Source organism: Girardinichthys multiradiatus, chromosome 14 (assembly GCF_021462225.1).
Source record: "Girardinichthys multiradiatus isolate DD_20200921_A chromosome 14, DD_fGirMul_XY1, whole genome shotgun sequence".
Classification (NCBI taxonomy): Eukaryota; Metazoa; Chordata; class Actinopteri; order Cyprinodontiformes; family Goodeidae; genus Girardinichthys; species Girardinichthys multiradiatus.
The window spans coordinates 6,636,345-6,661,713 of NC_061807.1; the positions used below are offsets into that span (position 1 = coordinate 6,636,345).

The 25,369-nt window shown below is 44.8% G+C and overlaps 2 protein-coding genes and 1 long non-coding RNA gene across 4 annotated transcripts in view; all 3 read right to left on the reverse strand.

Annotated features, from left to right (window-relative positions):
• Window positions 1–584: 584 nt before the first annotated feature.
• Window positions 585–13,020, reverse strand: LOC124880571 (sodium/hydrogen exchanger 9B2). Its single transcript, XM_047385820.1, has 12 exons — window positions 12,922–13,020; window positions 6,900–7,070; window positions 6,650–6,792; window positions 6,440–6,567; window positions 6,283–6,364; window positions 5,066–5,159; window positions 4,885–4,991; window positions 4,661–4,810; window positions 2,903–3,011; window positions 2,607–2,743; window positions 1,672–1,846; window positions 585–1,454 (listed from the first exon to the last, which is right to left on the reverse strand). Exons 1-12 carry the CDS (start codon window positions 13,016–13,018, stop codon window positions 1,369–1,371), a joined length of 1,479 nt encoding a protein of 492 aa, XP_047241776.1. The 5' UTR covers window positions 13,019–13,020; the 3' UTR covers window positions 585–1,368.
• A 935-nt stretch (window positions 13,021–13,955) lies between these two features.
• On the reverse strand, window positions 13,956–18,018 carry LOC124880660. Its single transcript, XR_007041420.1, has 3 exons — window positions 17,983–18,018; window positions 16,409–16,480; window positions 13,956–14,042 (listed from the first exon to the last, which is right to left on the reverse strand). It is a non-coding gene; the product is annotated as an uncharacterized LOC124880660 (long non-coding RNA).
• Window positions 18,019–19,519: 1,501 nt separating this feature from the next.
• The window catches only part of corin (corin, serine peptidase), a 41,289-nt gene continuing 35,439 nt past the window's right edge, over window positions 19,520–25,369 (reverse strand). For both annotated transcript variants that reach the window (XM_047385785.1, XM_047385784.1), the window contains 6 exons: window positions 24,888–24,937; window positions 24,593–24,779; window positions 24,354–24,516; window positions 24,177–24,285; window positions 22,629–22,762; window positions 19,520–22,486 (listed from right to left, as the gene is read on the reverse strand). In XM_047385785.1, coding sequence (XP_047241741.1) covers window positions 22,301–22,486; window positions 22,629–22,762; window positions 24,177–24,285; window positions 24,354–24,516; window positions 24,593–24,779; window positions 24,888–24,937 — 829 coding nt within the window. In that variant the 3' untranslated portion in view covers window positions 19,520–22,300. The remainder of the gene's footprint in view (window positions 22,487–22,628; window positions 22,763–24,176; window positions 24,286–24,353; window positions 24,517–24,592; window positions 24,780–24,887; window positions 24,938–25,369) is intronic.

A 25,369-nucleotide genomic window follows, 5' to 3' on the forward strand; every position in this document is an offset into this window, starting at 1 on the left:
AACTTCAGAAACTGGGTTCATGATGCTTTCTGTTTAAATCTGAGACGGTTGAGAACACAGTTGACCTCTAACTCCAGTGAGGAAACATCTTCACCTGCAGAGCTTGGACAGTAAAGTGTGACTCATTCAATGAGATGCAAACCATCAAACTGCCTCAGCAGCTGCCGCTCAGATAATACCCATGGTAGCCATCTTTGATCCTCACTTAGAAGTTGGTATCCAACCTTCAGGACCTGCTACAGACTTCAGAGCAGGCAGAGAAGACAGTACAGGTGTATAAAACATATGATGCAGCTGGAGAACATCCAGTGTTCCAGCTGGTTCTGATCGGTCCATCACCAGACCGATGAACACACTTTGTTTTCATCAAAACTTATTCCAGGAGGACAAAAGCTGCATTTAGGATAAAAATATCTGTCCAATTTGTTTCCATCTAGAGACACACATGACAGAGAGGTCATCAGAAGGTGATGCAGAACCTTGTTTCAGTAGGAAATGAAACATGAATAAAGATATGATCCCAGTTTAGTGAATAATATCAGATTAAAACAGAATGAAGACGTTGAACTGGACAAACAAACGGGTCAGATCAGGTTCGGTTTTTATTGCTGCAGCTTGAGAAGAGCATCACATCAACATGTTTGTGCCAATAAAGTCCAGTTATGGTCACATATGCAGAACTTTGGCTTCTAACAAAGACAGACAGAACCCAAAAAGAGAACCAGGTCCCGGTAGAACACTGCCTGCAGAAAAAGACGGGCCTGCATGTGCTGAAAAAGTCAAAGCAGCGGTTAGGTCTGAGCTGTGCAGGAAACCTCTCATCTTAACATTTAGGTCTCTGGGAGATCCTAACAAACATGGAGAACCTGTGATTGTGGGTGGAGACCGGCTTAGACCCACAGCAGTGAGATAGAAACCATGAGCTGTTGTGGGCCTAGTGGACAGAGTTTCTGAAGCCACTGACCCAGAAACGGTTCCTCTAAATACCTGCAGGTACCATCTGCACCAGAACCCACCTCATTGAGGTTCCCCAGCAATGAAACACCAAACTGATCCTCTTGTCTGAACATGGTTGGTTTTACCCTGAGTTTCTACTAAGGTTTAATTAACTTTAACAATGAGAAACACCCAATAATAAACCCAAGGTGCTCAGTTAGGACGGTCTTACAGATCGTTCTGTGAAACAAATGATTCTCAAACATCTAGAAGAAAAGTTGAAGTAGTTTGGTTCGTCGTCTTTAGCAGAAGCTTTTCTAACATCTCAGCTGAGGAGAAACTTGAACATCTAAAGCATTTAAACAAACAGATGAAAATGTCCTGCAGCTACATGCAGCTTCTGAAAGACGGTCGGTGGATCAGTCAGAAGCATCACATCCTGCTCTCAATGGTCACGTGGTTTTTTTCTTCAGTAGGTCCGTTTGGACTGGTGGACGGGGCTTCCCTCTCTGTCTCATCTGTTGGGATTTACAGAAAATGACATAAAGATCTTGTAGGTGAAGATAGAAGGTACATCAGAGCATAGATCAGGTTGTTGTGACACTTTTCTGTCTCTTTCAGATCAGTAAAACACCTGATGGTCAGTGATGGTAACCAGTTGGTTCTTGACTTACCTTTTAATGACCAGTACCAACTAACAATGGACCAGACCTAACCTCCATACTCTGTACTAACCTTTGACATAACGGGTCAGGAGGCGCGGCCCAGTTAGTCCAATTCCCAGCGCACCAATGGGAGCTGTGGTCAGAATGGCTAACACCGCTAACGTTAGCACATCCAGACCGAACTGGATCGAGGTCTCGTCCCCCTCCTCCCTCGCCATGTCCAACGCCTTGGAGCCAATAGCAGCCTGGTGGGAGGACAGAGAGACATTTTTAAACTCCTGTTGATCAGGGAGGTCCTTGAGGTCAGCATCTGCCTCTAAACATCAGACCTTTTGGATTTTGGAGCAGAGTGGTTGTGATGGACCACTGGTGGGGTCTACCTAAGTCCTTCCAATGTAAATAAGGAACATTTGGTGCTTCTTTATGTGGTCATGATGGGACACTGTGAGAACCTGATGCTTCAGGAGGATTTCTAGGATTAAAGTTGTTTTAATCGTACTTTTTGTGTCGTTGTTCTTCAGGTTCTTTAAGGTGATGAAGATGAAGCACTCAAGGTTACTTCAGGGGATTAAATATTCTGCTCACTATGATTAAAATAAAAATAAATGAAAAGTTCTTTAAATATTGGTTGTGAAAGTGATGTGTGTTGTTAAATGTGTTAATTTATTACTAACACTTTCTCAAAGTCACACCTCCATCAGCTGGGTTTATTGCACTGTAATAAGACAATCATTGACTGGGCCTCAGTGGGTTTTATTATTTCAGGGTTCATTGGTCTCTTTGGTCATATGAGGATATCACAGCTAGACATGAATATCATGAGTGTTAAGAGTTTAAAACATCTTCTGGACCAGTGGTTCCCCACCATGGTCCTCAGGGCCCACTTCATGTTGTGGATGTGTCTCTGCTCCAGCACACCTGATTCAAGTGACTCCAGAACAACTGCTCCAGAGAATTCAGAGGTAATTAATGTACTCCATGAGGTCAGTATAAGTATTAACAGACCTGTACAGTAGCTTTAGGCAGCCAGGCCACTGCGATGAAGACTTTCTCCTTCAGTGTGAAACCTCCAAAATGAACCAGCAGGAAGGTGACGAGAAGACGGATCACCAGACCAATGAGAATGCAGGCCATGCCCAGACCTGACCAGAAACACGAACCATCAGGAGGACTTTAGGGTAAAGGAGCCTCCTCAGAGGCAAGGACATGGAACATTACAGACATTCATAGAAGTGATGCTGGGCAGATTAGAAGCATTAAGTCCATAATCCTGACCGATGTTCTTACTGGGAGGTTCTTACCCACAGTGCTGGGGCTGAGGGATGTTATGGTGATCTCAGCTCCAATCAGACCAAACAGGAGAGGCTGGAACACATCCCAAGACCGACCGACCATAGCTGCCACTGGAGCCTGGAGATACAGTTAGCTTCATCTATCAGCGTCTATCAGTCCTACAAGCAGCTGAAGAACATTTTAATGGTCTGTGACTGAATGTGACTGCAGTCAGGAGCTACAGGTGCTGGTTACAGTGTGCAGGTTTGATCACTATTTGTCAATACTTTTGCTGGACATGAAGGGGAGACACTTTCTTGGTTTCCATTTTTTTGCTACCATTTCCATGGTCCATAAAAGTTATGAACAGGACCGGTGACAAAGGGCAGCCCTGCCAGAGTCCAACATGCACCGGGAACAGGTCCGACTTAGTGCCGGCAATGCGAACCAAACTCCTGCTCCGTTCGTACAGGGACCGGATGGCCCCTAATAAAGGGCCCCCGATTCCATACTCCTGCATCACGAGGGACACAGTCGAATGCCTTCTACAGGTCCACAAAACACATGTGAACCGGTTGGGCAAACTCCCATGAACCCTCGAGCACCCTGTAGAGGGTATAGAGCTGGTCCAGTGTTCCACGGCCGGGACGAAAACCACACTGCTCCTCCTGAAGCCGAGGTTCGACTATCGGCCGGACTCTCTTCTCCAATACCTTGGCGTAGGCCTTACCAGGGAGGCTGAGGATTTCTAGACACAGTCAAGGGCCGGAGGGGGTCTGGTTTGGGGACCAGTGGATTTCGTCTCTTCTTTTTGCAGATGACGTGGTCCTGCTGGCCCCCTCTAGCCAAGACCTACAGCATGCGCTGGGGCGGTTTGCAGCCGAGTGTGAAGCGGCTGGGATGAAGATCAGCTCCTCCAAGTCCGAGGCCATGGTACTCGACCGGAAACGGGTGGCCTGTCCTCTTCAGGTTGGAGGGGAGTTCCTGCCTCAAGTGGAGGAGTTTAAGTATCTCGGGGTCTTGTTCACGAGTGAGGGAAGAATGGAGCGGGAGATCGACAGACGGAGCGGTGCGGCTGCCGCAGTAATGGGGGCACTGTGCCGGTCCGTTGTGGTGAAGAGAGAGCTGAGCCGAAAAGCAAAGCTCTCAATTTACCGGTCGGTCTACGTTCCTACCTTCACCTATGGCCATGAACTTTGGGTCATGACCGGAAGAACGAGATCCTGGATACAAGCGGCTGAAATGAGCTTCCTCCGTAGGGTGGCCGGGCACTCCCTTAGAGATAGGGTGAGGAGCTCGGCCATCCGGGAGGGGCTCGGAGTAGAGGTGCTGCTCCTCCACATCGAGAGGAGCCAGTTGAGGTGGCTCGGGCATCTATACCGGATGCCTCCTGGACGCCTTCCTCGGGAGGTGTTCGAGGCACATCCCACCGGGAGGAGGCCCAGGGAACGGCACAGGACACGCTGGAGGGACTATGTCTCTCGGCTGGCCTGGGAACGCCTTGGGCTCCACCCGGAGGAGCTGGAGGAGGTGTCTGGGGAGAGGGACGTCTGGGTGTCTCTGCTGAGTCTGCTGCCCCCGCGACCCGGTCCCGGATGAAGCGGAAAACGACAAGTACGAGTACCATTTCCATGGTCTCCTCCAGCAGAGCATGAGCAGATAAACTACCTTAACTCCAGGAATGTAGAGACTCCAGTGGTGGGTAGATGGTTCCAAGCAGGTAGCACAAGGATATAATATTTGAGGTGTGAGACAGCAGAAGAAAAATAAACCTGGATGTGAATTACCTTCTCAGTCTTCCACCCCAGAGCAGCCAGGAAGGAAAGTACCAATGTACAGAGACCACCAGCACCAGCAAAACCAATAACATGACTGAAGAAGACCGAAAATATGGACAGACCCAACAACATGAGAGTCCTCCTTAGCACCAGGTCCTCCTGCAGAAAGACAACAGACCTTCAGAGACTACTTCATTTATTATTATTCTAAAAGATTATTCATGATGTCGGACCTGGTCATTGCTCGGGAAGAAGCACAAGAACAGGCCCAGGATCAGTCCAGCTACGATCCCACCAACCACCTCGAGTAGACCTTTGAGGATGTTCATCCAGGTAGAACCTGGAAAAACAAACACAACATGTGTAAAGAAACACGGTAGAACTGAGCAGAATATTAAAGGAGGTATGCCTGACCCGTGGAAAAGGCGATTCCCAAGCAGGTGGAGAATCCTGTTATGGCCAGAATATCATCAAAACTCCCAGCAGCCATCAGCAGCGTTGGGATTCCCTGAAAGGATCACAAGCCTTAAATCTCTGCTCCTCATTGGTTCACTAAAGACCTAAAATGCTACCTTCAGCTTTTACTGGTTTATTTCAACTCATCAGTCAACGGAAACAGTTCTAGCAATCTATGCGGAAGGTCCAACAACCTTCATGTCGTTTCAGTGGTTTATGGTGGCAACATTTAGCTGTTCCTGAGAATCAAGGAGGAACTTGGAGCTGGATCCAATATACAGACAGACAGGCAGAAGCAGCACAGTGAGTTAAAAAGTTTAATAATAAAAGGCGAACGCTTAAGCTGGTCATCAAGCAAATCGGGCCGGCATCGACATGGGAAGACCCGGCGGAGAGCAATGACAACTGAAGCAGAACAAAGGTGTGTCAGGGAGACTGACGCAGGTGGACTGAATAAAGCTGGTTAGTGTGTGAGGAGCAGTAGCATGAAACCAGGAAATGACATGAAACAGAAATAACTGAATGTACAAAGAACCTTAACCTGATGAAAATGCAGAAAACGCCTGATAGAAATTAATGACAGCATGAAAAGCAGAGCCCAGACATAAGAGAATCAGGACACTGAGTCTGTTTTGAAGATCTGTCTTTAGGTTTCAGAGGTTAGTCACATGATTGTTTGATTAATTCAGCTCCTGCAGGTAGACTGCTCAACGTGTCAAAGAGCAGGAACTTTCTGAGGTTGTTGTGGGCATCTTACTGGGTTAGGTAGAAGGCAGCTTCTCAAAGAGCTTTGAAAGCTCTTAGAAGTTCAGCTGTGTTGTGAGAAAGATGCTAGACCAGGAGATTCTGGTCCAGAACGTTTCTGTTCTTTATGACAATAACTGTATGGACTAGATAGTCCTATCTGCTGCTTGATACTTTGTCACATTCTAGAAGAATATGTCTACGAAGTTTAAAATGATGTGATATCTTCTATAAACTAGGTTGTTTTCAGGTCCCCTGACTGGTCATGTGACATGAAGACACACCTTGTCAGTCTGTCTGGGTCATTTTTGCCACAAAGAACCTTGATGCCCCAGCAGGAGATCTTAGATCATGAAGTTTAGTTAGAGGGGTTTTCGGTATGGGTTGGTTCTGGTACTGTTTACATACATACTGCAGAATCATGATGTTACCTTTTCCACTCCATATCCTTCCTTCTGTAGGAGCAGCATTGAAGGAACAACAACAGCTGGAGATACTGCTGCCAGTACAAAGCTACACAAAAACACACAGTTCAGTTCTACAGGTTTTACACAACGCTTCAGGTTTATGAATGTGTGCCTGTTTTACCCCAGAATGAAGCCCCAGACCCATGGCAGGCTGAGCAGGAAGTGAGAAACCACAGCAACGATGCAGGCCTCCACCATGCAGGGGCCGACCGCAACACGCACACACACCGCTTTAAGACGGCGCAGCGCCTGCAGGGACACAAAACTGAAATATGAGAAGATGAACCAGGATGTATGGAGACGGTGCAGTGAGGTTCTTTAATGTTTGTACCGAGGGGTCGAGGCCCAGTCCGGCTCTGGTCAGGATGATGGACAGGGCGATGCTCCTAAGAGCTGCTGACCAATGAGTGTCGATGAAGACGGCGTCGGTAACATAGGGAACGTTACGCAACAGGAGGCCTGCCAGCAGCATTCCTGCAAACACACATGGACACTCCGGTTGGTGCCGCTGCCCCTTTGGGCCCAAGGGGATCAGATGATGGCAGATTAGGACTAGAATCAGTCTGAATGATGGGTTTTACCAAGCAGTGGAGGGAAGGGGGGCAAGGTCGGCAGTTGGATCATTCCCAGCAGCTTCCCTCCCAGAACAGAGCACATAAAGAGGATGACGATCCCAAACAGATTCCCTCCAGGTAAACATTCCCGTCCAGTTATGGACCAGACCGTTCCAAACAGCAGAGCCAACAAACACACTGCAGGCAAAGAAAAATCATGTTCATGTTTACAGTCATTCCCAACATTAGCCATATTTTTATAAGGGCAACATCACTGCAATACAGATTTCATCAGGGTCTGATCTTCTAAGGAAAATGTTAGTGCCTTGCTCAAATCCCTTGGTTTATGACCTGAAACTCTGCAGGACCTGATAAAAGTATTTGAACCCGTTTTGTGTAGTTCTATTATGGACTGGATCTATGGGAAGAGTCAGGACCGATGGTTCTGTTCAGTCTTTGAGAGATGCTCCTCAGCCTCCTCCAGAGCTCTTATATCAGATAACATGAATGCATGAATGAGTTGGTGGAGGTAAATCCAGATGTTTGAGCTGGATTATTTAGATGTAAGTCTTTTCTAGGTTTTGTTATCAGTATTTCACAGTTTAACTGTAGCTTTTAGTATTTTCATGTTTCTAAATGTTTTTACTGTTGTTTTGTAGCACTTTGAGATACTTATATAAATGCTGTTTATTATTATTATTACCTCTAACTCCAAGGTTTGGAACTTCATCTTTATTTTAAGGCCGCTCTGCTCTCCAACACTCCATGGTGACAGCCGGCAGCACATACAATTTACTCATTTAAACAGGGAGATCTCCACCACTTTTACACCTGTTATCCACCTGTTAATCTTTGTAGATGACAAGGGGTCTTACAGTGTGGTTGTTTGTTCAGTCCACACATGGATGATAGCTTTGCTTCCCTCAACTAATCGCCCAGGAAACCTTTTCCTCAGCACGGTTCACATAAGCGGTAGTGTTTGGGCAGAGATTAGTTTAGAGTTAAATAATCTAAATAATGTTTGTTTAATGACGATGGTTTTTGTTTGTGTTGAGAAAACTCAGCTAACAGACTAGCTGCTCATCTGCTGATGTGTTCTATGTTGTGTTTTAAAGTTAAGACAAACTTTATTTAAAGGATGTTTTTTAACAATAATCGGCCATAACGTGCCATCAACACCTATGCATTTTCATTATTTTATTAATGGTATTTTAAAGGTATATGTTTGACTTTAAGAAAGCTATAGGCTTCCCTTTTGTTAGGTCCAACCATTAACAGCTAAAGTAAAACGTGACTTGCCGCCATCTTATGAGTCCTTAGGCTTCTTCGTCAGCAGATGAGGACCAGTCAAGAATCCTTTATCCAGAACATTTGTTGGTTCTTATTCAAAATAATACTTCCTTAAACATTATTGCCCTAAATCAAGGCAGCTAATTAAACACCACTGAGAATTAATCACTCAGTGGGTTGGTTTTATTCAGCAAATAATTAAAAAAAAATCTAATTTTATTAAAATAATGTTTTATCTGATCTTGCATTGTGAATAGTTGTTTGAATGTATACCAATTGTTGTTCTAAGTTAGTTCTAAGGTTCATCTAACCTCATTTCCAGGTTCTTTAAGATAATCCTTGGTTCTCAAACATAAATAACATTGAAAAGTAAATATTTATTTCATTGGTCAGGGCTATTAACCATTTTAATTGATTCCCTTGCTTCATTTCAAAATCAGAATCAGAATCAGAAAAGCTTTATTGCCAAGTATGTTTTTGGACATACAAGGAATTTGTTTTGGCGTAGTCGGTGCAATACAATATAAATTAAACAGTATAAACATATCTACAATATAATATAAATATATGTGCACAGTTTTAAGTGAGTGAGAGTAAATATAGAGCAGTATAAGATGCAAGAGCAATACAACAGTGCAGGTGATCATTGTACAAGTAAAGCAGGAGTCCAAGCTGAACGTTAATGTAACTCATAGAGTTACAGGTTACAGGTGTCCTGTCAGCAAAAAAAGGAGAGTGTCAGGGTGGTTTCTGGGCTTTGTTAACCAGGCTGGTGGCAGATGGGAAAAAACTGTTCTTGTGGCGTGAGGTTTTGGTCCGGATGGACCGCAGCCTCCTGCCAGAGGGGAGAGTCTCAAAGAGTCTGTGACCGGGGTGGGAGGGATCAGCCAGAATCTTCCCTGCTCGCTTCAGGGTCCTGGAGGTGTACAGTTCCTGGAGCGACAGTAGACTGCAGCCAATCACCTTCTCAGCAGACCGAATGACACGCTGCAGCCTGCCCTTATCCTTGGCTGTAGCAGCGGCGTACCAGATGGTGATGGAGGAGGTGAGGATGGACTCAATGATGGCTGTGTAGAAGTGCACCATCATAGTCTTTGGCAGGTTGAATTTCTTCAGCTGCCGCAGGAAGAACATCCTCTGCTGGGCTTTCTTGATGAGGGAGCTGATGTTTGGCTCCCACTTGAGATCCTGGGAGATGATGGTTCCCAGGAAGCGGAAAGATTCCACAGTGTCAATTGTGGAGTCACAGAGGGTGATGGGGGCAGGTGGGGCTGGGTTCTGCCTGAAGTCCACAACCATCTCCACTGTCTTTAGAGCGTTGAGCTCACGGTTGTTCTGGCTGCACCAGTCCAACAGATGGTCCACCTCCCATCTGTATGCGGACTCGTCACCATCAGAGATGAGTCCGATCAGGGTGGTGTCGTCCACAAACTTCAGAAGCTTGACAGACTGGTGACTGGAGGTGCAGCTGTTGGTGTACAGGGAGAAGAGCAGAGGAGAGAGAACACAGCCTTGGGGGGAACCGGTGCTGATGGTCAGGGAGTCAGAGACGTGCTTCCCCAGCCTCACGCGCTTCTTCCTGTCAGACAGGAAGTCAGTGATCCACCTGCAGGTGGAGTCGGGCACACTCAGCTGGGAGAGCTTCTCCTGTAGCAGAACTGGGACGATGGTGTTGAAGGCAGAGCTGAAATCCACAAACAGGATCCTGGCATAGGTTCCTGTGGAGTCCAGGTGCCGGAGGATGAAGTGAAGGGCTAGGTTGACTGCATCATCTACAGACCTGTTGGCTCTGTAGGCAAACTGCAGGGGGTCCAGGAGGGGGTCGGTGATGTCTTTTAGGTGTGAGAGCACAAGGCGCTCAAAGGACTTCATCACCACAGAGGTCAGGGCTACGGGTCTGAAGTCATTAAGCCCTGTGGTCCTTGGCTTCTTGGGAACAGGGACGATGGTGGAGGACTTGAAGCAGGCTGGCACATGACATGTCTCCAGTGAGGTGTTAAAAATGTCTGTGAAGACTGGAGACAGCTGATCAGCGCAGTGCTTCAGGCTGGCTGGTGAGACAGAATCCGGACCAGCAGCTTTCCGGGGGTTCTGTCTCCTGAAGAGTTTGTTGACGTCCCTCTCCTGGATGGAAAGAGCCGTCCTCGGCGTGGGTAGGGGGCTGGTGGGGGGGAACTTCAGGGTGGGGGTTGGAGGTGCCAAGGCCCCTCTTGAGGTTGGAGAGATGGGGGTGGATTGTGGCTGCAACTGTTGGGGGGCGTCGTGGGGGATGGTTGCAGGACTGCAGGACTTGTGCATAGTTCTTCAATTTCTTTATTCAGTCATTCTGCTTGGTAGTTTAGTTGGGTAGTTCTAGGATACTAAAGAGTTTGTTGATTGAAATATGTTTGACTTTGACTTCGTTGAATTATTTTTGTTGATAAATTCTTGTGTTTTAAGAAATTGTGTAAATTTATTCCATGTATGTGCAGAGTTTTGCTGTTCAGTAATGCCAGAGCTCGATTCTACCCTTTCTCTATTGTCCTAATGCCACCTCCTTATTGGCTCCTTATTTACTGAACACTGAACAGACCCAATTATTATTTAATAAAAATATTAATACTAATATTAAATAATATAATCATAATAATAATCACAACAGTGTGGCTATAGCAGTGGGGGTCGTACAGTGGATCCTACAGTGGGTCTTACATACCCGTTTTCCACCAACTCGGTTCGGAGCCCGTTCCAGTTCCGGAACGTGATTTCGAACCAGTGACGCAATGAAAAGCATGAACTCTGGTTCACCTCAGGCAGCACAGAATACTTGGTTATCTGCATGAACTGTAATGCCACCTGTGGGCGTTCGAAGCTAAAGACATTAGAGGCAACAAGCCCTGCCGCGAAGACAAAGAAACTACCGTATGAAAATTAAAATGTTTGCAAAAACACAGTAAACATGCTTGTATAACTACTCGTTTCTGTTACAATTGAAGATGCTGAACATATGCAAATGTAACATTGCCCATTTTCTGGCACAGAGTCCTTAATTAAGGAGATTATACTATTAGGTCTAGTTTATGGATGACCTTTATGCCTTAAAATGAAGACTGCACACAGCTGAGTAAGCTCCACTGTCTCGCCACCAAGCTTCCCCCCCTAGTTGTGTAACACCCACTGTTGATTATTCATGCTTGGTTTCCAAAACTGGTGGTAAGGTGCATCGGTCCTCAACAAACACCAAAGTTTGAAGGTACCCAAACTGAACTGGTTTAAAAACGATAGTTCCTTTGGTGGAAAAACAGTGGGTCTTATAGTAGGGGTTAGTGGGGGTCTAACAGTGAGGGTCTAACAGTGGGGGTCTAACAGTGGTGGCCTTACAGTGAGGGTCTTACAGTGATGGTCTAACAGTGAGGGTCTTACAGTGGGGGTCTAACAGTGAGGGTCTAACAGTGGGGGTCTTACAGTGAGGGTCTAACAGTGATGGTCTAAGAGTGAGGGTCTAACAGTGGGGGTCTTACAGTGGGGGTCTTACAGTGAGGGTCTTACAGTGAGGGTCTAACAGTGATGGTCTAAGAATGAGGGTCTAACAGTGGGGGTCTTACAGTGTGGGTCTAACAGTGATGGTCTTACAGTGAGGGTCTAACAGTGAGGGTCTTACAGTGAGGGTCTAACAGTGGAGGTCTTACAGTGAGGGTCTAACAGTGGGGGTCTTACAGTGGGGGTCTTACAGTTGGGGTCTTACAGTGAGGGTCTAACAGTGATGGTCTAAGAGTGAGGGTCTAACAGTGGGGGTCTTACAGTGGGGGTCTAACAGTGAGGGTCTAACATTGGGGTCTTACAGTGGGGGTCTAACAGTGGGATCTAACAGTGAGGGTCTAACAGTGAGGGTCTTACAGTGGGGGTCTTACAGTGAGGGTCTAACAGTGATGGTCTAAGAGTGAGGGTCTAACAGTGGGGGTCTTACAGTGGGGGTCTTACAGTGGGATCTAACAGTGATGGTCTAACAGTGGGGGTCTTACAGTGAGGGTCTAACAGTGGTGGTCTTACAGTGAGGGTCTAACAGTGATGGTCTAAGAGTGAGGGTCTTACAGTGGGGGTCTTACAGTGGGATCTAACAGTGAGGGTCTGACAGTGATGGTCTAACAGTGGGGGTCTTACAGTGGGGGTCTTACAGTGAGGGTCTAACAGTGAGGGTCTAACAGTGGGGGTCTTACAGTGAGGGTCTAACAGTGATGGTCTAAGAGTGAGGGTCTAACAGTGGGGGTCTTACAGTGGGGGTCTTACAGTGGGATCTAACAGTGATGGTCTAACAGTGGGGGTCTTACAGTGAGGGTCTAACAGTGACAGTGAGGGTCTAACAGTGATGGTCTAAGAGTGAGGGTCTAACTGTGGGGGTCTTACAGTGGGGGTCTTACAGTGAGGGTCTAACAGTGAGGGTCTAAGAGTGAGGGTCTAACAGTGGGGGTCTTACAGTGGGGGTCTTACAGTGAGGGTCTAACAGTGAGGGTCTAACAGTGGGGGTCTTACAGTGAGGGTCTAACAGTGATGGTCTAAGAGTGAGGGTCTAAGAGTGAGGGTCTAACAGTGGGGGTCTTACAGTGGGGGTCTTACAGTGATGGTCTAAGAGTGAGGGTCTAACAGTGGGGGTCTTACAGTGGGGGTCTTACAGTGAGGGTCTAACAGTGAGGGTCTAACAGTGAGGGTCTAACAGTGGTGGTCTTACAGTGAAGGTCTAACAGTGGTGGTGAATGTCTGTGCAACAGTGGGTGGCTGTCACCTTTTGTAAGGAGCAGGTTGATAAGTCCCTTTGGTCGTGAACATCGATCCTTCAGAGTAATACATGTTGCACAGCAGAACGAAGACAAGTCTGACATCTTCATCTGAAGACAAACCAGGACAGAGACAATACAGAACAACTGTAAAGTTGGACATTATCTTTTCTTCACCCAAATACTAAGATGCCTCTTAGGAAATCTTTAGGAATAAAAATGATACACATATAATAATCAATATTAATGGATGACTTCAAAGTATTTAGTAACAGTCCCTGTTAGACTGTGAAACCAGAACATCTGCGAACAGGAGCATTTTGTGAGCAAATTAGAAGTTTGCATCCAGTGAACCAGAACCCAGAAGAACGAATCAGAGGGTGAGAGCAGGACCAGACAAAGGAGGGATGGGTTAGAGTAGGATCTAGGTCTTCCTGAGAGAGGAGACTTCACTGAGAAGAGACTTTGTGGGACTGAAGAAATATTACTGACTGATGAGAAGATCCAAAACAACCCAGGAGATTTCAAATATTATAAAGAAGAACCTTCGGTCCCCGGATCTCACCCTGATCACACATTTTATTTTACAGCCTAAACAGAGGGCTTAAAAACCTCTGAATATGAAAAGAGCTGCAGTGAAATAATCCCTTCAGAGAAATGATGTTCCTGCTGTGATCATAAGACCAGGAGAGACCGATGAGATATCAAAGATGTGGTTAATTAACATTAAATCAATGATTCAAATGTGATAATGATTCTTTATATGGAACAGAAATACATGAACCTTTTTTTCTCTAACCTGATGAGAACTAATTCAGCTCAAAGATGAAGGTCTTTAACTTGATGCTTAAAGACTCTGTACATGTTGATGGATCCATCCTGCTGCTGGTTTGGATCATCTCCCTCCATGAGGTCAGATCTGATCTAATTTAATTTAGACCTAAATGATCACACCTCATACATGACTGCAGAGTTCACCTGTACACATGTCTTTAAAACAAGTGTCCAAATGTCTGCTAAACATCTCAGAGGGTTTCAGTCTCACCTTGTCTTCTGCTTCATCTGTCCTCCTGCGAGGAAGAATGATGATCTCTCTCTCTTCCTGGTTATCCTGAACTTTACTCCGTCCCTGGACCACACAGACAGCCAGTGTGTGTGTGTGTGTGTGTGTGTGTGACAGGGGAGGGTGAGAGAAACAGACAGTCAGTGAAGAGTTGCACTTTGTCCTGTTTTGGTGGATCCCAGCCAGCTGCTTTTGTAAGATGTTTCTAGGTGAGATCTATAAAACTATGTCTACTAATAATGCATGATGAAGACTATCCAGTGATCTGTTAAAGGGTCTTCATCTTAAGATAATCTGAGGGCCTTAAAGTTTTCTTTTGAACTGTTGGACTACATATTAGGTTTTCATCCCTGGGGCCCATATTCCTGAGACTGAAAGTAGCTTCTAGTGATGACAGAGAATTTTCCCTTCGGTCCGATAAATGTTATTCACGAAGCATCTTCAGAGAGCTCCTAACGTGAGGAGATGTTAGTAGTGAGGAGGACTTTTAGTGAGCCTAAGAGTGTCTGAAGCAGAGAAGATGGAGACAGAGAGACAGGAGAGATCTTCTCCTCCAGTGAACAACAGAGAATGAAGCTCCTCACCCTATCTCTAAGGGAGTGCACGGCCACCCTACGGAGGAAGCTCATTTCAGCCGCTTGTATCCGGGATCTCGTTCTTTCGGTCATGACCCAAAGTTCATGGCCATAGTTGAGGGTAGGAACGTAGATAAGATGCCCCACAGAGGCAGGCGGGCCAGGACCCTGCCTGGCAGCCACCAGGAGTGAGCCAACACACACCAAAGCACCCAGCCCCAGACACGAGATCCACCAACGCACCGGCGACACCAGCCAACAGTCACCGACAGGAAGTGTGACAAGGGAGAAATAGGCCCTGCATTTAAAGGGGAGCCTAACATGATCCAGGAGTTGGGGTAGCCCACAATCCAGCCTGAAAAACAGGCACACACAGTCATGATCACACTTTCCCACCCTGATGCTTACACACAAACTCACACCCAACATAAAAAACATACAAGAATGGATGGCGTACTCACACCCGCCACACACACTCTATACTCCCAGGTCCAGGTACCGATACCCCAGAGGGGCAACCAGCCCCTGGACCCAGGAGGTGGTCCCCTTTATTCTAGTGTGTTGACAGGGAGACCGCTCCAACCCAAATGACCCCGGCCCCCAATGACCCCTGTCTCCATCCAGAGATGGGACACAAAAAATAAATAAATAAAGGAGGGGTCCACCTGATTTAAACAAGCCAGCCAATCAGAGCCGCCCTATGACGAAACAGTCCCAACCCCCCAATAAACTCCAATCTCAACACTATGAACCTCCCACCCCTCATGAGCCCTACATGAATCTCCCTAGAGGGCCACCCCCAACCAGGACACAGATATCGAGCACATGCCACCAAACAAATATGTCATGAATCACCACGTCCCTTGCAAATACACGAACACACAACACCAACGCCACTGGAATGGTTATCCACCAGTCAGCTGTTGACTGATGAGGGTGAGCGATTATCTGATTTAAGACGCCTTTGACTCGGAGAGACGATGGAAGATTAAAAGCTGCAGCTTTAGAGCAGAAACATGTTTTCTATGGTTGGAAATAAAATCCCTCCACAGCTCCTCACTAAACGCCATCTCAACCTCCTGGGATCTTTTAATCATGGATGTCAGAGGTGAAACCGACACTTAAAAAGCCTTTAAAATGTTCATGAGGTCGTTTTTTGGGACCTTTGCTTAATTTCTAATTTATTTCATGTCATCATCTCTGTTGTTGGATCTAACCTGCTTCTTCCTGTGGAGAAACAGAAGCATCTTTACTGAATCAAAAATAATTTATTTATCATCATACATTTTTTAATTTATCTTGATATTTTTGTTCATTTCCAACATGTCATTATTAGACATGGCTTTAGAGTCATGGCGCCACCTGGTGGACAAACTCTACCTTACAAGCATGCATTTGATTCCTTCTGATGCCATGAAGTAATCAATGTTGATGAATCAACAATAAAAACCAGTTTGTAGCTGGTTTGTATCCAGTTAACCAGTTTAACACAGTCGGAACCAGACTGGGAGTTCAGCCTCTTCAGAGACTCTCCTGATAAAATGTTTGAATGAAAATATGAATGCATGAAACCAGCTGTGAAACAGTGATGATGCATTTCTGTTAATAAATACACAGGAAGCAGCAGAACCAGAATACAACAGAAACGGTTCTGTTTCCTGCAGCTTCTTTCTGTTCAAAACACTTCATATGGATCCATTTGACTTTAAACTGTTGAAGTTCTGGACCATAATCTGGTCCAAGCCCACTGAGGGCTTGTTGTCGTCATGGTAACACACCGGTCCATCAGCAGGTTCAGGGGCTACATGGGTTTTAAAACAGGATGTGGTTGGTTCAGGTGACAGAAGCAGGTTTTACCTCAGCTGGGTTCTGTTGCAGCTCGTCATCAATGGGCCGAACGTAACGCTTCGTGGCTTCTTCGTCCATCATCTGAAACACACAGAGAGTTTGGACCTGAGAGGAGCACCCCCTGAATGTTTGACCCGGAGATGGTTCTTTCACTAGGGCAGAGTGTTGAGGAGGAACCAGGTTCTACAGAAACTAAGCAGATGGATTTAATAGAACTTGAGAACCAGGTAAAGAACCTGTTCAGGTTGATCTCATCAGATGTGGAGGACTCAGGTAAATATTCTGGACAGCGTGTATCTACTCAGCTCCTAGAGTGATGTGAAGACCTGCAGAAGGTGGACCAATACATCAAATGATGCAGAGTCCTGTAGCTTCTACTCTCTCTACACTCTTGGTTCTGGTTCTGTTGGATGTTCTGTATGTTGCAGTAATTTCAGTTGTTGGGTAAATCTGTCAGAGAGGAAGGGTTTATAGTTTTATTTCTAGTTTTCTAGATCATTTCAGGATCTTTATGAGACCAATTTGTTTCCAGCTGTCAGGATCTGAAGGTTCGTTGGAGTCATCAGTTCTGACGGGCCTAGTTTTGCCTGTGCTTCCAACTGGATCAATTATCTATCATTCATGGTTCCTGCCAGACTGGAAAAGTCCAAACTGAGACAGGAGCTAAAATGGACCCAGTAGAGAGAGGTCTGTGACCAGTTCCAGTTTCAGCAGTGAGGAACAGGACCTGGATCACTACTTCTAACATTCCTGATTCTGAGGTCCAAAATCAGATGTTCTGATGTAGTTTAAATGATCTTTTCTTGTTGTTCCACCTTCCTTCTTTAAAATCCGATGTATTTAGTATTTTCTGTTGTTCCTTTAGGTTCTCCTGGACCTTTGGTTGTTCTCAGAATTAATCAAATACCTTCTGGATCAGGCAAAGAGCAAATCATCATAAAGGTTCTGGTGATCAGGATTAAAAGCTGGATCCAAATGTCACATTGATGAGCCAAAAAGCACAAAATCAGTTTAATAAAAGACACACCTTAATTTTAATAAAAATGTTGGTTTTAATCCTGATTCTGCTTATATTCTCTATAAGCAGAATATAAGCAGAATGTGAGGAAGTTGATTTACTCCAGCAGAAACTTTGGGTCGGTTCAAATCCAAAACCGACCCAATGTTTCTGCTGGCTTTTCTTGATGCTGTAAATCCAGTTTTAATCCAAAATAAAAGTCAGGAATTACTAGGTCACAAAAGGTTGATTTCCAAAGTAATAACTCCCCCTATGAATTTCATTTAAAGTAAGTTTTAAGTAAGAAGCTTCATTCTCTGGAGGTTTTATGTAAAAACATAAAGATTTCATAAAATGAAGATACATTTCATCTAAATTAATTTAATTTGACCACAGCTGTGTGATTCAGCAGCTGAACAGGATCTATGTTGGATTTTCTACAGATTAAAAACTAAATCATCTTCATTCAGATTTCTTTCTAAAACCAAACTTTTCTGTTTTCAGACAAAAACACATTTTAAAAACAAGTAAATCCAGTCCGGTCCGGTCCGTTTCTGAGTCCCTCAGAGACTAAATGCTTCCTTACCTTGGCTGACCTTGTTGCAGACGAGGAAGACGGGACTGAGTCAGAGCGAGCAGCACCAGGACTCACAGTGTGTGTGTGTGTGTGTGTGTGTTTTATAAGCGAGCAGCCCGGTGTGTGTGTTACTGAGCGAGCAGCACCAGGACTCTGTCTGTGTGTGTGTTAATTACAGACAGGTTGTAACGCTGCTAAATGACAGCTCTGAAACAGTGCAGCCTGGCATTAAGGAAGCGCTGCTCAGTGTCTTCAGGATTAACTCCAGGCTGGAGACACAAACACGGGTCACATAATAACAGGGGTCCTTGTGTGTCCACGCACACCGGGTCTGACGTTATCAGAACCGCTTGCTTTCTGGGTTTATGTGGAAACAATCCTCTTATATGAGACAGCTTGGAAAAGAGTGGGATCGACCCGATACAACAAAGACCTGGTTCCCCTGAGCTCGGGACCCGTTTCTCCAGAACCTCCTCTCTGCAGGTGGTTCCTTCTCCAGGTTCTGTTGGGCTTCTTCCTGTTTAATGTAGCTCTTCCTCTCCACTGTTGCTCAGTGCTTGATCAGGATGAGGCAGGCACTGACTGATCCAATAGTTGAACCGGGTTTGGACTGTTCTGGAAGGAACACGTCTTGTAAATAAACAGATATTTAATGGTGCTGACTGGGTTCCTGCAGTGGTTCTGTCCAACCATGAATGATCACAGAAAATGCTCAGTTCTGCAAGAACCACCATTAAAGCATGAGCGGACAGATCCGAACCACTAGAACAGATTAGAACTGTGGACCAAAAAGGGTCAAATGCTTTTAGACTTGAATGAATTAAAGATTTTAAAGTTCGTTTTAATCGGCCTGATTTTCCCGTTAATGTCGAGGCTTTTGGACCTCGGTCCTCTCACAGACGGCAGAGTTTGACCCAGAAACCTCGACATGAAAGGTGGAACCCAGGCCCACCACAAGCTGTGGTTCCTGCAGCGGGTCTTAGCTGGTCTGTGGTAAAAACAGCAGGGTATAAACTGGGGTGCACTGATACCTAGACTGGGTCAGGTTCAGTTCAAGCCCGCTTTAGTAGAACTGTCTGATCTCTGGACAGAAGGGTTAGGGTCAGCTGTGTGCCATTTAATGATTTCCTGGAGAACCTGAGCAGGTTTCCCTCTCTACCACACCTGGACTCTGTTCTTCTTTACTCTGAAAGGATATATTTTTATGATTATATTTTCCTGGAGTTAAACTTCTTGTATTCATTTTCCTGCTGATTTTCAGCTTAAACCAAAACCTGGAGACAAACTACCGGTTGTTATCTGCAGCTGATCTTTAGTTACCTGGAGTCAATAATCAAATAACACCAATCTAGTTCCCTGGAAGTCTTATATGTGCTGGTTTATGTGGACATAACATAACGTCTGATATTAGGAGGAAATGATTCCTCATCCAGAAGCCGTCTATAAAAAGCTGCTGAAGTTCAGGTTTCCTTTATTTGTGGAACAGGAAGTGGAAACAGATTGAATGTGAAGATCTGCAGACAGACAGTGAGTCAGACCCACTCACTGTGGGGTATGGACAGGTTTATTGGAGTTATACAAACTAAATATTCACCGTTTACACAGAACATCAGAGGCTACAGTCCATCAAACATTTCAGCAACTGATCGTCACGGCAACAAAGTGATCAGAGCTAAACTAAACGAGACGTAGACACAACCTGAACACATGACTGCATGTTCTCTCACACACTCACACACCAACAGCCCAGTGAAAGGCCCAGCGTACAAAAAGCTGTAGAAAAATACTCTTAGAAAGCCGAACGGCAGCAGACAGGTGGAATGTTCTGGATGTTGGGCCTCAGCAACGGGCGAACCTGATGGGCAAAACTTTCAGCAAACCTCATAGAAACAAAGGCTTCAAGTGTCCAGAAATGAAAGCATGTCTTCAGTAAAACACCGACTCTTCAGGTGTCCAGGAGTGCATGGAGGGAAGAACATGGAGAAACTACACTTCCTCTCATTCAGCAGCAGTTAAACTACTTTCATGCGTTTGAACATAAATCTTAAGACCAAACTGTCGTACTTTGGGTTCAGGAGAGCAGCTGCTTTACTGCAACATGTTTACAGCAGACGTGCGTTTACAGTATTTATGGAATTAAGTTTTTACCCTAATATTTAAGGCTAAAATGATCATTTTAACAGCAGATTAATGATTTTGGTTGACAGTCGGTTCTCACATATCACCCAGCTAAACACTCTAATCTCCTCTTTTGGAGTTAATTTGTGTCAGAAATCATTATTAAATTGTGCTGTTTTAAGATTTTATAGCTTCCATGTTTTTATGAAGTAAGAGGATGTTTTAAATTAACATTCGAAGATGAGTTTGTGTCACTTTTTCATGCAAAATCAAATCGTTAGCCTGGAGCTAGTTAGCATTAAATGCTAACAGTTTCTCCCGTCCAGGAGAGGAGTTTTCATTGAATCGTTGTTTGTTTGTGGACACATTAAAGTTTAGCTAAAACACAATGACTAAAACCAGGCTCTGCTGGTCTTAGAAGAGCTACAACAACACAGCTAAAGCTAACGGAGCTAACCGTCCTCACATATAAAACATGAACGCTACATTTCTGCTTCACGTTATAGCTAGCTAAACGTTAGCTCATGTTGTTCATGACAGTCTGCAGGATAAATTCATGTTTCTACGTGAAACACAGAAAATATTGTTTAGCTGATAAGTTTAGATAATTAGTTAATTACGGTTAGATTACATTTTGTTCCATATGTACAATATTTTACTATGGTTACTGATAAGCAGCAGTTTAAACGTAGAAACATTTTAGATGACGAGATGAACCATATTTATTAAAATAACATAGTTTTGTAACAGTGTGTAAATATTCCTTTGTTCAACATTTTTCATGTCTGACTTCAGTCTCAGCCTTGATCTTTATGTAATAATTAATGCACATCTACTCTATCACAGGATTTTAAATAAAAGATTTGAAGATTATAAATTTTATGTTTTTATTTCAGGACTGTTTTTATGACTCAAACACAACCAGCTCTGAACTTAAAGCAGAAAACTCCTCTTCCTCACCACAACCACACACTGACACTCCATCAGTGAACCACAGCCAACACCTTTGTTTTTAACTGCTGAGGCACCACAGAGTGAAGCATTGTGGGATGTTGAGTCCTCGGCTGGTTTAGGCGCTGACTGAAAGCATCGGTGTTGGGACAACATATAACCGATAATTAGAGAAACAATATGTTAAGAAATTAAATGAATTCCAAGTTTTAAATCTATACTTCAAATAAAGGTAAGAGTGAACAGAAGCTGAAATGGAGAAAATTACAGGAACATTTCAAGAAAACACAGGAAGTTGATTCTTGTTTCTATGATAATTGAAGCAGTTTCAGATTTAACAGAAATTAAGCTTAGAGTTGTTAAACTCCTCCATAAACAGGAACGCCTTCCATCTAACCTCTGGTTAAACAGGAACATTTTCTTTTATTAGCTTAAAAAGATTAAATTAATTAATAATGTAGACCAAAGATTTTGGTTTAAATTGTAGTTTTCAGGACAGTTATGATTTGATTTATGCTTTGAGCAAATCTGAAAACTAGAAAGATGTCAGGATCCGCTGTGACTGTGTTTTTGTCTAAGACTTGAAAAAATACTAAATACTAAAACTAAAAAGATACAATTAATAGAAATCATAATTAATATTCAGGACACCAATATAATAAAACTGAAAGAGTTCAGTTTGATTTAGCAAATCACTCTTAATTTAAAAAATGACTTTCAGTGTAACTGAGGAAATGTGTCTTTGTCTACTATCCCAGCCAACATTTACTCATGGGGCCCATATGGATTGGAAATTATCTGGGACCCGACCAAAACCTAAATAGGGGGCCCAACTGGTTCTGTCAGTCTGGTTATATTTAGTGAACCCAGCTGGGTCCTATTCAAGAATCCTATAGTGAGTCCAGTCCCTGTCAGGACCCATCCAGCCTTTAGCTAACCCCATATGGGTCCCAGGAGAACCTGTTAGCTGATAAAAGGAGATTTTTCTACTTTTCTTCATTTAACACGACTTTAAACATCTGCAGAGTTTCTGTAAAGTGGTCCAACGTCCCAGATTTCTGTTCATGTTTCTGAACCAACATCCAGTCTCAGAGGTTCTTCACACTCCTACTCATCTACCTGCAGCAGGTACCGTCGCAAGGTTCTCTCTGAAGTTTTAGGCACAGTTAAAGGAACTGAGGGTGTGTTGATACTAACAGTGACATCACTTCCTCCTGGAATGACTCAGCGTTCGGAGCGAGAAGCCTGTGTGGGAGTGTCAGTCGGTCAGGTAGGTGTGGATGTAGATCTGCTGTTGGATCCAGGGGGTGAAGTGGGTCACGTTACTGTAGACTCCAGGTCCAAGAACTTTGCTGAAGCACACGCTGCCCCAGGACGTCAGGCCGAACAGCGTCCAGTGGAGGCCGTCCTGCTCCTCACACACCAACGGGCCGCCGCTGTCGCCCTGAAACAGAGTTTAGATTGAATGCTCAAACACAGAAAAGGTCCGGTTCATCAGCTGTAGAGACAGTGTTCTTCACCCAGAAGAACCGTTTGATGCTCCACAATGTTTAGCTGTATAGGTCCGATCAGTATAGAAACATTACCATGCAGGAGTCCACAGTTCCAGCTTCATAGCCAGCACAAAGCATCCTGGGAGTTATAGTTTTCATGTCAAAGTACGACTGACACTGAGACATGGAGATGATACGGACCTCCCCCTCCTGGAGCTTGAAGGGCACTGCAGAAAGACAGAAGATGTGGACCAGAACGACTAAATAAAGAAGTTCTGGATTTTAGGACGGCAGAAAACAGACATAAAGTCTGGGTCATCATACACTGAGCTGTTCACCCACTGGCCTCTTTATTAGGTACACCTTGATACTGCCCAGGTGGACACACCTTTTTGCCTGAAAACCTGCTTTATTCTCACTGGCATGGAGTCAAGGTGTTGCTGTGGATTTATCCATGTAGCTACACAGTAGTTGTCTCCTGGTCCTGAGAGATGGTTGTGTAGGTCAGCTCTGCTGGTACCGACAACCATGCCACCATCTGGGTCACACAGATTCCCTTTCTTCTCCGTTCTGATGCTCAGTTTGAGCTTCAGTAAGTGGTTTTCATCACAACTAGAAGCTTAAAGGTTTTCTCCTAGCTATTTTATGTTTTCTACAAAATTAATATAAATGAACCGGACTAAAAAAATGAAAACACATTTAAAAAGTTTTTTTAATCCTACTTTGAGCCAGATGGTGAAAACGTTCCTCCTGACGCCGCGGAGGATGAATCTCTGTTGCGGCACGGTGGGATGTTTGGAGGGGATTTATATTAGCATTCACCAAAAAACAGCTGAAACGGTGTACTGCTGAGTTTAAATATGATTATTATTAATAATAATGACAAGTATCTGTGCAGAACCCTCTGCTTCCTGGGTCAAGTCTGCTTTTAGCTCACAGATGCTGCAGAAATCCATATTACAGACAAACCAGGAGCTTCCCTGCAGACGTGAACAGCTGTCTGGTTTTCCTCTGAATGAACAGTAAGGAGAGGACAAGAGGACGGGGGAAATGGAGCCACATTAAGAAGAAATCATGATGCTGTCTCTAACCCTGCTGCCAGTCAGCTGTTTTATTCAGAAAATTACTTTAGAATCGCTTCATTTAGTCCAATTCTAATCATTGTGAGAGTATTCCTGTTAGAGCTGAAGAATAAAGGACAGGGTTAGGGAGCATGATGGAAATATCATCCCTGCTGAAGTTTGTCTTTAAGCAGCATAAAATATGGATAAAAAATGACCAGTAATGAAATCTCTAAACATAAAGACAGCAGAAAATGAAGACTCTTCTAAACACCAGCAAACAAACTCTGGGTGGCCAGGAGCTCAGCTGCTCAGGGGTCAGGGTTCATGTGAAAATCTTAGGTTAGAAATACACAAAATATTGAGAGAGTTGCACAGTGGTCAGATAAGGCCTTTAAAGCATTGAATGTCTGCTATGTGATTGGCTGATTTGATACAATTACAGATGTGCCTAATAAAGTGGCCAGTACAGTACTCTGTTTTCAGTCTGTGGTCCCGGAGTTGGACTCGTCTAAACCTGTAACCCAGGTTCTGGGAGATGTCTGAAGACGTGTCTCCTTGCATCTTGTGTGTTACTCACTCCTGTTGCCCATGTGACCCCAGCCGGTGATGTAACAGTAGGAGTCTGGGGAGGGCAGCTGACCGAGCCGAGGCAGACACACCGGTCTGATGTGAGCCGTCTCCTCCACCTGTAACAACCCAACCCATCAGTACTGCCCAGTCTCTGCTGACAAGCAAAGCTGGGTGGTGGTCTGACCTCAGAGTCCAGCTGAACCACGCTGATGTCGTAGTCCACCACCGCTCTGTTGTAACGCGGGTGGACGATGATGGAGCGAACGCTTCGGGTCTGACTGTGAGCGCCGGGATGGTCCAGGTTGGTCAGACCCAGAACCACCTTCCACAGCTCTGCGTTCTCCCTCCTGTTACACGCAAACAAAACCATGTTCACAGTTCAAAGTCCAGATCACCAGCTAGAGATGGTACACAGAGTCTCACCCCTCAAAGCAGTGAGCCACGGTCAGAGCCCACTGACGGGCGATGAGGACACAGCCGCAGACATGTCCGCTCTGACCGCTCTGCAGCGAGCACTGCCATGGCCACGCCCCCCGCCGTGACACCCGGCCCCCCAGGATCCGTTTCTTCCTGTGGGGATGGAGACTCAGTGCTGGACGCACACCACATCCTGATGACCAAAGAAGGCTAAACGTGAGGCGTGCGGTAGAGTAGCTGGACAACTCTTATGTTAAAGCTAAACATTCTCCAACAGATTCAAGGAAAAGGAGACATTTACCTTCTCTGGAACACAGGACAGAAACTCTCCGCCTGGAATGACATGCATGACTGGACGAAAGACCCAAAAAGACTTAATTAGAAAAATCCCACTAGTCTGATCAAATGTTCTGACTGAGCTCATAAGGAAATCATTTCTGGATGAGTCAAAGATTCCCAGATGTGTGGATCTGTGTGCGTCCGACTGCAGCTGAACTTTCTTAGTCTGGATTGAATTAACAGATCTGCTCAATTGTTCTTGATTTCACAGCAAGTAAGATCTAAATCCAGACAGAACTAGAGGATTTATAACATGAATGGATCCCAGACTAGCCCCCAATATTTCCATCTCTATGTGTTTTGGCCTAACTTTTCCAGGATCTGTTGACTCAATAACACAATAAAGATATTATTAGGGAGAGATATTTATATTTTTAGAATTGTTTGGTGTCTATGGATAAAATAGCCTGAATGAAAGTCAGGGAACCAGTTCCAAACTGGTCA

Coding starts and splice junctions, on each gene's coding strand:
- LOC124880571 (XM_047385820.1), bottom strand. CDS start 13,018: ATGTCAGACTTGTCTTCGTTCTGCTGTGCAACATGTATTACTCTGAAG. Junction 7,071..12,921: donor CAACCTGCTCCTTACAAAAG/GTGACAGCCACC, acceptor CTTTGCCTGCAG/TGTGTTTGTTGGCTCTGCTG. Junction 6,365..6,439: donor GTCTGGGGCTTCATTCTGGG/GTAAAACAGGCA, acceptor GTTTTTGTGTAG/CTTTGTACTGGCAGCAGTAT.